Source organism: Arvicola amphibius, chromosome 10, assembly GCF_903992535.2.
Source record: "Arvicola amphibius chromosome 10, mArvAmp1.2, whole genome shotgun sequence".
Lineage (NCBI taxonomy): Eukaryota > Metazoa > Chordata > Mammalia > Rodentia > Cricetidae > Arvicola > Arvicola amphibius.
This window is the reverse complement of record NC_052056.1, coordinates 104,419,280-104,438,346: the sequence shown is the minus strand read 5'-3', so window position 1 is coordinate 104,438,346 and position 19,067 is coordinate 104,419,280. Positions and strand designations below refer to the sequence as shown.

The 19,067-nt window shown below is 39.1% G+C and overlaps 1 protein-coding gene across 5 annotated transcripts in view; it reads left to right on the top strand.

Moving 5' to 3' along the window:
* LOC119825569 (cytochrome P450 3A11-like) overlaps window positions 1-19,067 on the top strand; it is a 794,398-nt gene that overhangs the window by 107,930 nt on the left and 667,401 nt on the right. For 2 of the 5 annotated variants that reach the window (XM_038346528.1, XM_038346525.1), the window contains 4 exons: window positions 415-575; window positions 1,387-1,613; window positions 3,426-3,588; window positions 6,544-6,993. The exons of the other annotated variants lie outside the window; for them this stretch is intronic. In XM_038346528.1, the coding sequence (XP_038202456.1) occupies window positions 415-575; window positions 1,387-1,613; window positions 3,426-3,588; window positions 6,544-6,639 (647 nt within the window). In that variant the 3' untranslated portion in view covers window positions 6,640-6,993. Of the gene's footprint in view, window positions 1-414; window positions 576-1,386; window positions 1,614-3,425; window positions 3,589-6,543; window positions 6,994-19,067 lie in introns of those variants that run through there. 5 annotated transcript variants of the gene reach the window in all.

The following is a 19,067-nucleotide window of genomic DNA, read 5'->3' as shown; positions in this document are numbered from 1 at the left end:
TGTCGTTATTTTTTCTGCTGTGTAGTACACCATTGTGTTCTTTCTTATATTGATTTCAACTTTGCATCTACTGAGAACTCAACAGTACAATGAAGACTCAGTCAAAACTCAACCAAAAAATCACAGATAGACACAAATATATATATATATATGAAAATAAATCTTAAAACCAGAATAAATTACATGTCTTGAAGTTGCCCACCGATGATGATGACCAATATAGCATAAACCATGGAGTATCCTGGCTGAAGTACTCTTTCCCTTCTCTGGATGTCAAAGTGATAACAAAAGTATCAAAGTGGCTAAACGACTTCTCCATACTTCTCTCCAGGGAGACAGGAGCCTCATTTGATTATTTCCTTATCTCTTCTGTGTTGGTACACACTGACATGACTTTCCTGAAATTTTTTTCAGCTCTGTCTGACATAGAAATAGTGGCCCAGTCAATTATCTTTATTTTTGGTGGCTATGACACCACCAGCAGCACCCTTGCCTTCGCCCTGTATTCTCTGGCCACTCACCCTGATATCCAGAAGAAACTGCAGGAGGAGATTGATTTGGCTCTGCCCAATAAGGTGAATGGATGGTGCTTGGAGTAGATGGGAAAAAGAGTCACATTCTTATCACTCAAAGGTGTGTGTGTGTGTGTGTGTGTGTGTGTGTGTGTGTGTGTGTGTGTAGAAACAGAGAGAGAGAGAGAGAGAGAGAGAGAGAGAGAGAGAGAGAGAGAGAGAGAGAGACCTACATTGAATATTTTTCTAAATCACTCTTCACCATGGTTTTTGAAACAGGTATTCTCACCAAATCTGGAGATCATCAAATTGATTTGATTAAGCAGTCTGGGCCAATAATCACCAGGCCTGCCCTGTCTCTGCCCTCTTTCCCCGCTTAAGTTATAGATGTGTGACACTGTGTCTGGCTTTATGAATGATGTATATCTGAACTCAAAATTGCATACTAGAAACTTTACAAATTGAGATATCTTTAAGACCCAAGTAATAGTTATTTTGACCACTTTGTAAGAGACTGGATAGTTGGCTCAATGGTTAAGGGCACTGGCTGTTCTTTTGGAAGATCCACCCAGGTTTCATTGCCAATACCCAAAGGAAAGCCCTCAGCTTTCTGTAATGTCAGTCATGAGGGATATGGTGCCTTCTTCTAACTTCCATTGGCACTATGCTCATGTGGTGCACAAACACATATGTAGGCAAAACAGCTACACTCATAAAATAAAACAATTTTAAAATCCTTTAAATGTGTTTTAAGTGCCTAGAAACTTTGCAACGCTGAGCTCAGCCTTAGAGCTACTGAAAACTCAACAGTACAATGAAGATCAATCGAAAGGTAATCTAAAAACCCAGCACAAATCTATTTCTTTCTTCCCAGGCACCCCCCAGCTATGATAAAGTGATGGAGATGGAGTACCTCGACATGGTATTGAGTGAAACCCTCAGATTATACCCGACTGGTAACAGACTTGACAGACTCTGTAAACAAGATGTGGAAATGAATGGTGTGTTTATTCCCAAAGGCTCAGTGGTGATTATACCAATTTGTGTTCTTCAACATGACCCACAGTACTGGCCAGAGCCTGAGGAATTCCTCCCTGAAAGGTACTAGAATCCCAGCAGTGGAAACACACTCTGAGCTATGCTGGGCTGTATATGTTATAGTTTCTCTTGTGGAAAGATGATCTAAGTGTGTTTTTACATCTATTTGCATTCTGTGAGAAGAACTGAAGAGAAAGGAGGAAAAGGAAGAGGGAAGAGAGATGAGAAGAAAATGCAAGGATTTAAGTACAGTGTTTTAATCCTCCCACATTAAGAGACCAACTTAAGTGTGAGGCAGGAACCCACTTTCCTTCAGTCTAACTTGCACATGCTTTTCAGAGATGGAATCCAGCATTATCTTGAAGAGACTTTTGGAGTTTAGACATGTATTCCCCTGTTTGTTTTTATCCTTTGACAATTGCATGTATATATAAGGTATTTTGTTCATTTTCACCTCCTGTCACTTCTCCCTTGCACACTTGTTGAATCCCTGCTTGTCCCCATCAAGTCTTCCTCCTCTATTCATGTCTTCCTGTTTTCTTGTGACTCATGAGTTTAGTTGAGGTTGCTTGCATAGGTGTAGGTCTAGGAGTTATTTACTGGAGAATGGACAACTCACCAAGAGCTACACCATTAAAAGAATATCTCCCTTACCCCCAGGAACCATTGGTTGTCAATAGTTTTTCACAGAGGCAGTTTCATGGACTCCCTCCCTCATCCTTGATGGAATGTATCAACATGGTCTAGTCTTGTGTAGGCAGCCACAGCTGCTGGGAGTTCATTAGTACAATGGTTGTGTCAGGTTCAGAAGACAGTCTTTCACAGCACCCTTTTCATTCCCTGGCTCTTACATTATTCTGTTCCCTCTTAAGGGATGTTCTATGAACTCCAGTGGGCATAATATAGATGCTCTTTAAGTGCTGAACACTCCACCATCAATCATTTTTTAGCGTTGACCAAATATGAAGATCTGTATTAACTGTCTCCCACTACAATCAGAAGCTTCTCTGACCAAGACTAATAGCAGCGCTAATTTTTGTGTATAAACATGAATATTAATAAGACAGTTTAATACAATGTCCACTTAGCAAAATGACAGTCATACATTTACCCCTATTGCCTATAACCTCCATAGCTATTGGATTTTCACCATGTTTACAGTACCAGGTATCAATTCCATCTGTAAATTAGAACTCATATACAGTCAGACAGTGGTTTGTTAATAGAGGTTTCTGTCTTGCCCAGTCCCGCTGTTCAATCCTAATGCACAGAGGCCTACATTAATTATAAGCTGGTTGGCCTATTAGTTCAGGATTATTATTAACTAACTTTTACATCTTAAATTAAGCCATAATTCTTGTCTGTGTTAGCCATGTAGCTTCATACATTTTATCAGTGAGGCATTTTCATTTTGCTTCCTCTGTGTCTGGGTGACAACTGCAGAGTGAGCCTTTCCCCCTCCCAGAATTCTTCTATTCTGATCACCTTGCCTATACTTCCTGCCTGGCTACTGACCAATCATCATTTTATTAAACCAATACAAGTGACAAATCTTTACAGGGTACAAGGCCATTGTCCCACAATACTGGTTGATTTCTTCTACCCTGTAATACCACTATTACACTTCTGGGCAGAGAGGATGCATTTTCTGTCTAACAGCATTTTCTTATCTCATATATGGAAACTCTTAGAGGGCAAGTGGATGGAAAGGACCTTTAGTGTACAATTCTCAGAGTCAAATACCTGGAAGCAGTAGTTCAATGAACTTTTCCCAAACTACCTGTATGTTACTGGTTAGATGTCCAAAGGCAAATTTGTATCTGTACCTCTTATGTTTCCATCTTTTGCTAACTTGTCATTACTGTGTGTCTTCAGGTTCAGCAAGGAGAACAAGGGCAGCATCAATCCTTATGTATACATGCCCTTTGGGTATGGTCCCAGGAATTGCCTTGGCATGAGGTTTGCTCTCATGAGCATGAAACTTGCTGTCATTAAAGTGATGCAGAACTTCTCCTTACAGCCTTGTAAGGAAACACAGGTGAGGTGGGGAAAACTACCTCTGTAAATAATGTTATATGGGAGATGTTGTTTTCTACTGAAGGTTCTCTGTATAAAAATGAATCTGCTTGTTTGAGGTTTCCTAACTCATTTTATGGCCTAATGAGTTATTTGTATTCAGAGAAGAGCTAAGCGGCCTTTAGTTCTGTGTCAGTATATAGTACAACTGCAGCATTATAGAGAGTTGGTACAGGCTAGTATGACAGGATTATAGTATTCTATTTGAATTTTCAGTCATGCCCACTGCAGATTGGCTATCTACTGTGCCACAAAGAGGTTCAGTGATCATGACTTCATGTTTGTTGGGTGGTGCACTCTTCATCAAGAACTCACAGAAGCCCTCCTCTGGCTGTCTCATTTGTCAACCACTGGCTGTACATTAGAATCACCAAGTAGTTTTACAACTCATATATGAGGTCTGAGATGTTTCTCAAATGGTAAACTGCTTACCTCATATGCACAAAGCCCTGGTCCCATCTCCAGAAATACATGAAGTAGCTCTGGTGAAGCATATCTGCAATGCCTGCACTCAGGAGGTGGAGGCAAAAGGATCAGAAATTCAAGTAATCCTTGGCCACATAATGAATTTGAAGTCAGCATGAGCTACATGACAGCCCATATCAAAAGCAAAAGCAGAAACTCATGATGCCTAATCATTTTTGAAATCCAGAAATCATTTACCCAGAGTGTGGCTTTAAAAGCTAATCTCTGACTTCCCATGTGATGTCAAGAACCAGTATTTGAAAACACAGTTGCTAGGGATTAAGAGATGGCTCAGTGTTTAAGAGTACTAGTTGTTCTTACAAAAGCCCTGAGTTCAGGGCCCAGCACCCACATGGTGCATAACAACCATTTGTAAATCCATTTCCAGAGCCTCTTATGTCCTTCTCTGGCTTCTATTGAGACATGTGGTGTACATACACATGTGTAGGTAAAGCACTGCTATACATACAATAGAAATAAACAAATCTTTTAAAAGTTGCTGGTTATGATGAACTCCAACTTTATGTGACATCTTGGTGGTTCTAATGTCACTTATCAAGAATCAAGACCCCTGCTCCAGAAAAAAAAAAAACGTAGTTGTCATGTTTCTATAAGCAAAGAATCTTTTTCCACTTTGTGTTCTGCTCTCATATATCAAGTTCTTGTTCTGCCCCAAATAAATCTTCCTCTTGGGTTTATTTCCTCATTTACTTTGTATTCTACTTTTGGCTTCTGCAGGCTGTATTGATCACCCATGCTAATATTTTGTCATTGAAGCCTCCAGTTTAGCTGTGCTTTTTCTCTCAGTATTGAAGGCTATCACATATCTTTTCTATATCACCTCATATTATTTCTTCCACAAACTCCAATGGTCCTTTGTGGAGAATTTGTGCATTGAAAGCCTTTGGGAAAAGTTTTGAAGTAGAGCTTACAATTATAATATTCTTTCACGCAAATATTAAAACTAACTTAAAAATAACAGATAATGCTTCTGTATATATTTTTATGCACCTCTTTTTAGGCCTCTATGGAAAACACATGTATACTACTTAAAATTTTAAAAGAATATGATAGGACATTTCGAGAAAGCATTTACATTTTCTTGAACAACTTGTTCCTGCATCATGGAAAGGGGACGGCTAAAATTTATGGAATTGATATATTTAGAAATATGGCTTCTCTTTGTCAATTAGTTTTATTGGATAAATAGAAGGATGAAAATATTTCTTCTGTGATTCATGGATTAAGGAAGCTAAGTAGATTTTTCAGCAAACAACCTCATTTATATTACTAATTTCTCACTAAAGAATTTAATCACAGACATGAGCAGAGATGTTGAAAGACAAAGCAAGGTTCAAGCTTTGAGAGCCAATGGCACACCTGTCAAAGGGCAGATGACATGGCAAGCTTCAGTCATCTTAAATTTGACACCTCTCTATCAGCATGATAACTTTGTTCCTCTCCCTTCTCTTGTGATCACTTTACTCCACCTTTCCCCTCCATCACTGAACAACATGGGGTTAAAACATCACTGAAAACACTGAAGGACTAAGAACTCTTCATGCATCCCATTCTAGAAAGCCAAGAATAGGTGCTAGAAAAATAAGCAAATATCTGTCCTCCTAAAGACTTGTCCAGAATGGGCTCAACGGTAGAGGTGACATAAGATCTAGGATCTGAGAACTATTCATAGAGGTGAAGTGTATTCTCTCATGGTTAATTCCAAATATCAACAAACCAAAAATAACTTTTCAGGACTTAAAAAAGTAGGACATAGTAACTAAGAATCAGGAGCTAATACGTTAAATTCATCAGGCTTAATGGCAAATGCATTTAATCATAGTGATCAAGAAAAAGAAGCAGTTGGAACTCTGACTTCAAGAATAACCTGGTATACTTTTGAGTGGCAGGACAGCCACAGCTACAGAGTGAGAACCTGCCTTGAAAAAAATAAAACAAAATAAAAATTAAACTCAAAGCCGGGCGGTGGTGGCGCACGCCTTTAATCCCAGCACTCGGGAGGCAGAGGCAGGCGGATCTCTGTGAGTTCGAGGCCAGCCTGGTCTACAAGAGCTAGTTCCAGGATAGGCTCTAAAAAAGCTGCAGAGAAACCCTGTCTTGAAAAAACAAAAAAAAAAGAAAGAAGAAAAAAAATTAAACTCAACAGTTCTTGCTCCAAAGTAGCATAGAACAGAAATAACATAAACAGATATGGCTTCATCTCAGGCCCTGTATGCCATAGAGTCTCAATAAATGTATTGCCTTATGCATATTTGGAAGCATGCTTTCACCATCTAATGGTCACAGCTTGGAGGATGAGGAAGTCCAAGCATATGACCTCAAATGCAGCTTAGAGGTACCTGCAAAGGATCACCATCCTGAATGGTTTTTATTTTTCTTTATGGGTTCTTGGCTCACTCGTTGATTCTCAATATTACTTCCACTGTTGCAGATTCCCTTGAAATTAAACAGACAACCACTTCTTCAACCAGAAAAGCCCATTGTTCTAAAGGTTGTACCACGGGATGTGATCATAACTGGAGCATGACTTTCTCTCAAGGAGTCTGCAGTGTTCCTCTCAGGTGGTGGTTAAGAACATTAGAATCTTTAATTTATTTCTTGAATAAAACTCAGATGAAGATGAGGCTTAATCAACTGGACTTGGTGCATGGTTAAAATTCAGTACATCCATTGAGCAGTCCCATTGTCAATATAGAGTACCATCTAATGTAGAAGACATGACGAAGTTAGCTGACAAAATGGAAAATTCATCTCTGATGCTCATGGAACAATCACCAACCATATCTAATTGTCTACATCAGTTTCTTTGACTTTTTGGAGAATAACCATGTCTCTGTAATTTGATCAATAAAATTTGATACAATATCTATTTGCAAATCTATTTGCAAAATTGTTATCATATGTTTTGCCTCCAGTATACACAATAATGTTACACTAAAAATATAAATTTTTTTAAAATCCTATTTAAACATATTTTATATTCTTTGACAGCTGCATAAAATATATATTGATCATATTAATTCTTTTCCTCCAATTCCTCCCAGATCTTTCCCATCTCCCTTTAAATTATATTTCCTACCCAACTTTATATTATCTTCCACTGTTTCAAAACAAAACTAAACAAAACAAACCACAGAGTCCAGTTCATGTTAGATACCAAATCCTGGGTGTGAGGCCTGGACTGGAGTGGAGTTGACAAACCCAGTGTCAACCCATTGATGAAAACTGGCTTTCCTTCTCTCAGGAACTTTCAATTGACAATATCTCCTTGGCTAGGGGGAGGATTCTGAGCTCTACTACACTAAGATTTGTCTGGCTTTAGCTTGAGAATTTTGTCACAGTCTCTGTGAGTTCATATGTGCATCTGCCATGCTGCGTCTGGAAAAATGCTGTTTTCTTGAAGTCATCCACTACCTCTGACTCTTCGAATCTTTCTGCCTTCTATTCCACATGGATCTCTGAGCCTTGAGGGGAGAGGTATGATATAGACATCCTTGTCAGAGCCGAGCATTCCAAAGTCTCTTCTTTGCTTCATGTTGACAAGTTGTAGGTTTTCTTCTTAGTTACAGTCTACTACAGGAAGAAGCTTTTCTGATGAGGGTTGAGTGATACACTATTCTATTACTATAGCAGTATGTCACTAGGACACTTTTTATTGCTATATTAATTTAATAGATTAGTAGTAGTAGGTATTCTCTTAGCACGCATAGTTTATCTAGTCTCAGGTTGTTGACCACATTAGCAATGGAGGATTTAGGTTCCATCTCATGGAGTGGGCCTGAAATCCAATTTAAAAAGTGGTTGGTCACTCCCATAGCATTTGTGCCACAATTGCACCAGTGGGCATATCTTTCAGGAAGGTCCTTTTGTAGCTAACATGGCTCACAGCTGTGAGACTGTTAATTACTTTTCTAATCCAGTATTGTTATAGCACCTTCCAGTACCCTATGGCATGATGTTTTTACCTGTAGTAAAAAGGAAAATAGACATCTAAATGAAGAAATATTCTAAACAAAATATTTTAAAATATAATTAAATCTTAATTTATGGTAAAAATCATACACATACAAATATATTTTGTTTATATATATTCTTTACACACATCCCTACTCAAATTTCTTTGGATGCCCTTCAAAAATCCCTCCCAACTTCATGCCTTCTTTTTATAATCTGCTAAATTGGCTAGGTAGTTGTCGCACTGGCCTTTAATCCCAACACTTGGGAGGCAGAGGCAAGTGGACCTCTGAATTAAAGAACAATCTTGTCTACAGAATGAATTCCAGGACAGCCAAGGCTGTACAAACATTTATACATAGCTAATAAAAATTTTAAAATATTAAAAATGTTTTAAAATTATATTTCTTAATTTCTTACTATGAACGTGCACAAATACCATGGGTGCCTGTGGAGATCAGAGGACAACTTGTGAGCATCAGTTCTACCTACTATGTGGGTTATCAGGGCTCAACCTCAGCTCTTCAGAATCAGCAGCAAGCTCCTTTACACACTGAGTCATCTGTCTGGCCCATAAACTAGATGACTGAGATCTAAGAAGGAAAGGATATTTCTCTATGGACTAAAGTACTCTTCCTTGAGTTTCTGTGTCAGCCGTTCCCTTTCCACTAAAGCATCCACATGGTAAGATTAGTGAACAACTGATACATGGGAAAAGTTACCAGACTTTTCATGCCCTGCACAATGTCCTGCCTTTTTTCCTTTATTTCGCTCATACCATATCATTTATCTGACCTATTGTTGCTTCACACCCACCTCCACACACACTGTTAAGTTTGAGTGTTTACAGTATAGGCTTCTCTTGAGAGCATAAGTCAGTATTTATTATTTTATAAAAGAAATCAAAATATCTCTTTTCATTATACATACCAATCCAAGTTCCCACTCCTTCTCCTTCTCCCATTCCTCCACATAACTCCCACCCCACCATCCATCCACTGCTCAGAGAGGGTAAAATACAAGTGACAGGCAGTACTCCTCCCCTCCTCTCTTCCTTCCACCCTCCCTTCTCGGCCCACCTCTATGTTCCCAATTTTACCAGGCAATCTTGTTTTTTCGACTTTCCAGGTGGATCTATATGTTTTTCTTCGGGCTCACTTTGTTACTTAGCTTCTCTAGAATCATGAACAATAGGCTCAATATCCTTTGTTTATAACTAGTATCCACTTGATCATAAATGAGTCTAAAGAACTGTGGTTACCCTCACAGCTTAAACATAGCAGAGAGTTCAACAGGACACCCAGAAAATGGAAGCTCTTTGTCCTCCCAGTCCTTTCACGTCACACTGCAGTTGATGTCCTAAAGTTGTCATTGTAAATTACATTAAATATCATAAATTTGGACTGGACAGAAGGCTCATGGGATAAGAGTGCTTATACCTATTTCTAAATGTGGCTTTTTCCCCTCATCAAAAAATCTTCTTTTGCAACAGATGGGCACAACTACAGAGAAGCACAACATGTCAAAATGCAGAATAACTGACCATAGGGTGCCCATCCTGAGTTGGTTTTATATTATATTATTTTTTTATATTTTCATTCAAAAATTTACACTTCCTCCCCTCCTCCCATTCCCCTCCCACTCCCCCACTCACCCTCCTCCCTTCTCTGATGACTAAGGATGTTGAGCATTTCCTTAAGTGTCTTTAAGCCATTTTAGATTCCTCTGTTGAGAGTTCTTTGTTTAGGTATGCACTCTATTTTTTTAACCTTTCAACAAATTTTATTTCATTTAAATACTAAACTTGATTGATATAAACTTGTTATAATTGCTGCAATCCACAACATCATACAGTAATTGCTGAGCCATCTTTTCACAAATGACTTATCAGAACCAATGAATCTGATAAAGGTTAAACCAAAAGGCAAAAGGCAAGGATTTTTGGTTTATTGCTTTGTGAATAAAGTGACTGTCTTTTGCTGTAGACTTTCACTGTAGCTAACTCCCTTTCTGGTAAATATTTGGGAATTACTTCCCACAGTTCAGAATTGTTTTGTGAAAACAGTTTCCTACTCTCTACCCTCCATTCCTCTCCCATGGGTAAATGCAGAGATCTGCCTTCCTGCAATTATCTTTATCAACAGACAGTTGGTCAGTGATTAGAGTTCAGGCATCTACTTGTCCAAGTTGCTTCTCTAGTTTTACACTAAGACCATAATGGCTGATAACAGCATACACAAGAACTGATAATTTAGAGACCTGCATCCCTTTTTTGTTTCTACTGCCTAGAATAAAACACCAGACCTAGGTCCATAGAAACTACAATCTGGTGTATGTGCTATCAGATTCAGGAGCCATCAGCTTCTCTCAGACTGTTTAGGTAGATTGCCTAGCTATTTGGTATCCTCTCTGAGCTGGGAGAAAAGAAGTCACACTCTGATTTATACAATCCATGCCATATTCATAATTTTATTGAAAATAAACCTTTCTAACCACCTAAAACTGTAGTGTAGCACACTTACCTTCCCCTCTAGAATTCCCTGATGATTTAATTCCTTTCTCTTTTTTAATTTTTCCATTCAAAAATTTACACTTCCTCCCCTCCTCCCAACCCCCTCCTGGTCCTCCACTCCCCCTCCTTCCTCCCTCTCTCTGCTTAAGAGAGGGCAGGGAACCCTGCCCTGTCAGAAGCCCAAGGCCATCCAGGCCTAGGAAGCTTGTGCATCCATATAGACTAGGATCCCAAAAAGCCAGAACATGCCATAAAAACAAGTCCCAGTGCCTTTATCAATGGCTTCTCAGTCAGCCCCCATTGTCAGCCACAATCAGAGTCCAGTTTGATTACATGCTCGTTCAGTTCCAGTCCAGCTGGATTTGGTGAGCTCTCATTAGAACAGGCACACTGCCTCAGTTGGTGGACCAACCCCTCACAGTCCTGACTTCCTTGCTCATCTTCTCCCTCCTTCTGCTCTTCAACTGGACCATGGGAGCTCAGTCCTTTGCTCTTATGAGGGTCTCTGTCTCTATCTCCATCCATCACCAGACGAAGATTCTATGATGATATTTGAGATAATCATCAGTGTGATAGTGGGGCAAGGCCAGTTCAGACACCCTCTCCTCTGCTGCCCAAGGACCTAGCTGGAAACATCCCTGTGGACACCTGAAATCCCCTCTACAGTCAAGTCTCTTACCAACCCTAAAATGACTCCCTTAATGTAGATATCTTCTTCCCTGCTCCTATATCTGCCTTTCCTCCATCTCCAACCTCCCACTCCCCCAAGCTCTCCTGAATATTTCCCTTCACTCTTCTCTCTCCCGCTCTCCCCTGACTCCAACACCACCACCATTCCTAACCCCACCCTCATTGTCCCAACTTTTGTGTAGAGATCTTGTTTGCTTCCAATTTCCAAGAATCTATATATGTTGTTCTTTGGGCTCACATTGTTATTTGGCTTCTCTAGGCTTGTGAACTATAGGCTTAATGTCCTTTGTTTATGGCTAGAGTCCACTAATGAGTATATACCATATTCATCTTTTTGGGTCTAGATTATCTCACTCAGAAAACTGTTTTCTATTTCTATGGATTTGCATGCAAAATTCAAGATGTCATTGTTTTTTACTGCTGAGTAGTACCCTAGTGTGCATATATTCCACATTTTCTTTATCCATTCTTCCATTGAGGCACACCAGGGTTGTTTCCAGGTTCTCGCTATTACAAATAATGAGGCTGTGAACATAGTTGAACAAATGCTTTTGTAGTATGATTGGGCATACCAAGACTGGTATTGCTGGATCCTGAGGTAGGTGGGTTCCCAATTTCCTGAAAAACTGCCACACTGATTTCCAAAATGGTTGCACAAGTTTGCATTCCCACAAACAATGGATGAGTGTTCCCCTTACTCCACATCCTCTCCAGCAAAGGCTATCATTGGTGTTTTTGATTTTAGACATTCTGACAGGTATAAGATGGTATCTCATTGTTGTTTTGATTTGCATTTCCCTGATCGCTAAGAAAGTTGAATGTGACCTTAAGTGTCTCCTGGCCATTTGAACTTCTTCTGTTGAGAATTCTCTGTTCAGTTCAGTACCCCATTTTTTAATTGTTAGTAACCACCTGTGTCTAATAGGATCACCATGGAATTTAACAATAATTCTAACCCCCAAAAGCCTACATATTCATGGAAGCTGAACAGTCAACTACTGAACCACCCCTAGATCAGGGAAGAAATAAAGAAAGAAATTAAAGTCTTCCTTGAATTCAATGAAAATAAAGACACAACATACAGTAAAGGAACACACACTAATAAAGAGACCATGGATGCAAGTCCAGACTACTATACCCAGCCAAGCATTCATTCACTATCAATGGAGAAAACAAAATATTCCAGGATAAAACAAATTTAAACAATACGTAGCCACAAATCCAGCCTTACAGAAAGTAATAGAAGGAAAAGCACAAACCAAGGAATCCAACAATGCCCACAATAACTCAGAAATCTAGTGACACATCACAAGCACAACTCAAAGAAAGGAAAAACGCAAACTCTACTACCAAAAAAAAAAAAATAACCGGAGTTAATAATCACAGGTCAATAATGTCACTTAATATCAATGGACTCAACTCACCTATAAAAAGGCACAGGCTAAGAGACTGGATACAAAAACAGAATCCAACATTTTGCTGTTTACAAGAAACACACCTCAACCACAAAGACAGACACCTACTCAGAGTAAAGGGTTGGGAAAAGGTTTATCAAGCAAATGGACCTAAGAAACAAGCTGGTGTGGCCATACTAATTTCTAACAAAGTTGACTTCAAACTAAAATCAATCAGAAGAGATGGAAAGGGATACTTTATACTCATTACAGAAAAAATCCATCAGAATGAAGTCTCAATCCTGAATATCTATGCCCCTAATATAAAAGCATCCACTTATGTAAAAGAAACATTACTAGTACTCAAGACAGACATCAAAGCACACACACTAATAGTTGGAGACTTCAACACTCCTCTCTCACCAATGGACAGGTCAATCAGACAGAAACCTAACAGAGAAATAAGAGAATTAATGCAGGTAATGAATCAAATGGGCTCAACAGACATCTATAGAAGATTTCACCCAAATAGGAAAGAATATACTTTCTTCTCTATAGCTCATGGAACCTTCTTGGAAATTGACCACATACTCGGTAACAAAGCAAACTTCCAGAGTTACAAAAAAGTATTAGTAAACACCTGTGTCTTATCGGATCACCATGGATTAAAGTTAGAATTCAACAACAATGCTACCCACAGAAAGCCTACAAATTCATGGAAACTGAACAGTCAACTACTCAATCGCACCTGAGACAAGGAAGAAATAAAGAAAGAAATTAAAGTCTTCCTTGAATTTAATGAAAATAAAGGAACAACATACTCAAACCTGTAGGACACTATGAAAGCAGGACTAATAGGAAAGTTCATAGCACTCATAGCACTAGGTGCCTACTTAAGGAAAACGGAGAAAGCACTCATTGGAGACTTAACAGCCCACCTGAAAGCTCTAGAAAAAAGAAGCAAACCGGGCGGTGGTGGCGCACGCCTTTAATCCCAGCACTCGGGAGGCAGAGGCAGGCGGATCTCTGTGAGTTCGAGGCCAGCCTGGTCTACAAGAGCTAGTTCCAGGACAGGCTCTAAAAAAGCTTCAGAGAAACCCTGTCTCGAAAAACCAAAAAAAAAAAAAGAAAAAAGAAAAAAGAAAAAAGAAGCAGACTCATCCAAGAGGAGTAGAAGACTGGAAATAATCAAACTGAGGGCTGAAATCCACAAAATAGAAACACAGAAAACAATCCAAAGAATCAATGAAACAAAAAGCTGGTTCTTGGAGAAAATCAACAAGATTGACAAACCCATAGCCAAACTAATCAAACGGCAGAGAGAAAACATGCAAATTAATAAGATCAGAAATGAAAAGGGGAACATAAACACAGACACAGAGGAAATTCAGAGAATCATTAGATCATACTAAAAAAGCCTGTATGCCACAAAATTGGAAAATGTAAAAGAAATGGACTTTTTTTACATAAGTACTATATGCCAAAGTTAAACCAGGACCAGGTGAACAATCTAAATAGACCTGTTAGTCACAAAGAATTAGAAACTGTTATCAAAAACCTCCCTACCAAAAAAAAGCCCAGGACCAGATGGTTTCAATGCAGAATTCTACCAGAACTTCCAAGAAGACCTAATACTTATACTCCTTAATGTATTTCATAATATAGAAACAGAAGAGTCATTGCCAAATTCCTTTTATGAAGCTACAGTTACCCTGATACCAAAACCACACAAAGACTCACCCAAGAATTATATGCCAATCTCACTTATGAATATTGACACAAAAATTCTCAATAAAATACTGGCAAACCAAATCCAAGAACACATTTAAAAAAATTATCCATTACGATCAAGTAGGCTTCATCCTAGAGATGCAGGGCTGGCTCAACATAAGCAAATCTATCAATGTAATGCTTCATATAAATAAACTGAAGGAAAAATATGATCATTTCAGTAGATGCTGAAAAAGCATTTGACAAAAATTCAACACCCCTATATGATGAAGGTCTTGGAGAGATTAGGGATACAAGAGTCATACCTGAATATAATAAAAGCTATTTACAGCAAGCCAACAGCTAACATCAAAATAAATAGAGAGAAACTCAAAGCCATTCCACTAAATTCAGGAAAACAACAAGGCTGTCCACTCTCTCCATATCTCTTCAATATAGTGCTTGAAGTTCTAGCAATAGCAATAAAACAACATAAGAGGATCAAGGGGATTCGAATTGGAAAGGAAGAAGTTAAACTTTTGTTATTTGCAGATGATATGATAGTATACATAAGCGACCCCAAAAACTCCACGAAAGAACTCCTACAGGTGATAAACTCATTCAGCAACATGGCTGGATACAAGATCAATTCCAAAGAGTCAGTTGCCCTCCCATACACAAAGGATAAGGAAGCAGAGAGGGAAATCAGAGAAGCGTCACCTTTCACGATAGCCACAAATAGCATAAAATATCTTGGGGTAACTCTAACCAAGGAAATGAAAGACCTATTTGACAAGAACTTTAAGTCTTTGAAGAAAGAAATTGAAGAGGATACCAGAAAATGGAAGGATCTCCCTTGCTCGTGGATTGGGAGGAACAACATAATAAAAATGGCAATTCTACCAAAGGCAATCTATAGATTCAATGCAATCCCCATCAAGGTCCCAACAAAATTCTTCACAGACCTTGAAAGGACAATAATCAACTTTATATGGAAAAACAAAAAACCCAGGATAGCCAAAACAATCTTATACAATAAAGGAACTTCTGGGGGCATTACCATCCCTGACTTCAAACACTGTTACAGAGCTACAGTATTGAAAACAGCTTGGTACTGGCATAAAAACAGTGAAGTCAACCAATGGAATCGAATAGAAGGCCCGGATCTTAACCCACAAACCTATGAACATCTGATTTTCGATAAAGGAGCTAAAAGTACACAATGGAAGAAAGAGGGCATCTTCAACAAATGGTGCTGTCATAACTGGATGTCAACCTGTAGAAGAATGTAAGTAGATCCATATCTATCACCATGTACAAAACTCAAGTCCAAATGGATTAAAGACCTCAATATCAATCTGAACACACTGAACCTGATAGAAGAGAAAGTGGAAAGTACTCTACAACATATGGGCACAGGAGACTGCATCCTATGTAGAACCCCAGCAGCACAGACATTAAAAGCAACATTGAATAAATGGGACCTCCTGAAACTAAGCAGCTTCTGTAAAGCAAAGGACACTGTCACTAAGACAAAAAGGCAACCATCTGACTGGGAGAAGATCTTTACCAATCCTGCAACAGACAAAGGTCTGATCTCGAAAATATATAAAGAACTCAAGAAACTAGATGTTAAAATGCTAATTAACCCAATTAAAAAATGGGGTACTTATCTGAACATAGAATTATCAACTGAAGAAGTTCACATGGCCAAAAGACACTTAAGGTCATGCTCAACCTCCTTAGCGATTAGGGAAATGCAAATCAAAACAACTCTAAGATACCATCTTATACCTGTTAGAATGGCTAAAATCAAAAACACCAATGATACCCTGTGCTGGAGAGGATGTAGAGTAAGAGGTACACTCATCCATTGTTGGTTGAATGCAAACTTGTGCAACCACTTTGGAAATCAGTCTGTCGGTTTCTCAGGAAACTGGGAGTCAACCTACCTCAGGATCCAGCAATTCCATCTTGGGAATATACCCAAGAGATGCCCAATCATACTACAAAAGCATTTGTTCAACTATGTTCATAGCAGCACTATTTGTAATAGCCAGAACCTGGAAACAACCTAGGTGCCCCTCAATAGAAGATTGGATAAAGGTGTGGCACATATGCACTTTAGAGTTCTACTCAGCTGTAAAAAACAATGACATCTTGAATTTTGCATGCAAATGGATGGAAATAGAAAACACTTTACTGAGTGAGGTAACCCAGACCCAAAAAGAGGAATATGATATGTACTCACTCATAAGTGGATTCTAGCCATAAATAAAGGACATAGAGCCTATAATTTGTGATCCTAGAGAAGCTAAGTAAGAAGATGAACCCAAAGAAAAATATATTGTTATCATTCTTCATATTGGAAATGGAAAAATTGCCGGGCATGGGTTGGGAGCACGGGGGTGGGGGTGATGTGGGGATAAGGGGAGATGTGGGGAGAGAAGGGAGAAGGAGAGGATGGGGAAAGCTTGAGGGAATGTGATGGCTGGGATGGAGGAGGGGTGGTTGGGGGAGCAGGGAAGTATATATCTTAATTACTGGAGCCATTTTAGGGTTGTCAAGACTCTGGACTCTAGACAGGTTCCCAGGTGTCCAAGGAGATGTCCCCAACTTGTTTATTGGACAGCAGAGGAAAGGGTGCCTGAACTGGCCTTGTCTTATACCCACACTGATGATTATCTTGCATATTACTATAGAACCTTCATCTGGCGATGGATGGATATAGAGACAGAGACCCACATTGGAGCACTGGACTGAGCTCCCAAGGTCCTGATGAGAAGCAGAAAGAGAGAGAACCTGAGAAAGAAAGTCAGGACAGTGAGGGGTGCATTCACCCACTGAGACGGTGGGACAGATCTAACGGGAGATCACTAAGACCAGTTGGAATGGAACATATGATCAAACCGGACTCTTTTAATGTGGCTGATGGTGAAGGCTGACTGAGAAGCCAAGGACAATGGTGATGGGCTTTGATTCTATGGCATGGACGGGCTCTGTGTGAGCCTTGTCAGTTTGGATGCTTACCTTCCTGGACCTGGGGGAACTGGGAGGACCTTGGACTTCCCATAGTGTAGGGAACCCTTACTGCTCTTTGGCCTGGAGAGGGAGGGTGTGGGGATGTGGGTGGAGGGGAAGGGAAGGAAGTGGGAGGAGCGGAGGAGTTGGAAATTTTTAATAAAAATAAAAAGAGAAAGTACAAGAAGCATACAGAACACCAAATAGACTGAACCCAAAAATAGTCTCCTCATCCCTCAGCATATAATAACAATTAATCAAAACACTAAATACACAAAATAATAAAAAATTTTAAAAGCTGCAAAGGAAAAATATCAAGCAACACATAAAGGCAGACCTATAAAAAATATGCACGCAGCCGGGCGGCGGTGGTGCACACCTTTAATCCCAGCACTCGGGAGGCAGAGGCAGGCGGATCTCTGAGTTCGAGGCCAACCTGGTATACAAGAGCTAGTTCCAGGACAGACTCTAGAAACTACAGGGAAACCCTGTCTCGAAAAACCAAAAAAAAAAAAAAATATGCACCCAACTTCTCAATGGAAACAGATAAAGCCAGAAGGTCCTGGACAGGTGTTATGTAGACACTAAGAGACCATGGATGCCAGCCCAGACTATTATATGTAGCAAAACTTTCAATCACCAAAGACAGAGAAAACAAGATATTCTATGTCAAAGCCCTATTTAAAAAATGCCTATCCACAAATCCAGTCCTACAGAGAGTACTGGAAGGAAACTACAACCCAAGGAAGTCAGTTACATCCAAAAACACACATGCAATAGATGCTATCATTGCAGTAAATCCCAAAGAAGGGATGTTGAAGTCTTCCACTATTAATGTGTAGGACTTAATGTGTGACTTAAGCTTTAGTAATGTTTCTTTTACAAATGTATGTGCTCTTGTATTTGGGAAATAGATGCTCAGAATTGAGACTTCATCGTGATAGATTTTTCCTGTAATGAATATAAAATGTCCTTCTTCATCTCTTTTGACTGATTTTAGTTTGAAGTTTATATTATTATAAGATACTTGAATAGTTAACCAGCTTGCTTTTTAGGTCCATTAGATTGGCGAATTTTTTCCTAACCCTTTGCTGTGAGGTCATGTGTATCTTTGAGGTTGAGGGGTGTTTCTTTTCTTTTCTTTATTTTTTTTGGTGTGGTATGATTTCTTTTTAATTGTTTTATTGAGCTATGTATTTTCTCCACTCCCCTTTCCTTATATCCTGTCCAATGGTTCCCATGCTCCCAATTTATTCAAGAGATCTTATCTTTTCCTACTTCCCATGTAGATTAGATATGTATGTCTCTTTTAGGGTCTTCATTTTTGTCTAGGTTCTCTGGGATTGTGATTTGTGGGCTATGAAGAATTTTGCTAGAATTTTGATGAGCATTGCAATGAATCTGTATAGATTCAAAGCTAAAATACATTTGTAAAGCCAGTAAATTATTACAGCAAACACAAGTATAGCAATTGCAAGAATAAGAAGTCTATTAAAATGATGGATAAAATTGAATGAAGCTAAAGAATCTGAAGTGCTTTCCATGACATCCGTTCCAGATTCATCAGTTAACTCAATTGAAAAAGTTTCTTTCATTTCTTGTTGTAAATCATAAATCATTTGAGAAGAATAAGGGTGACCCGACAAATGCATTTTAACCTTTTCCCAAGACACT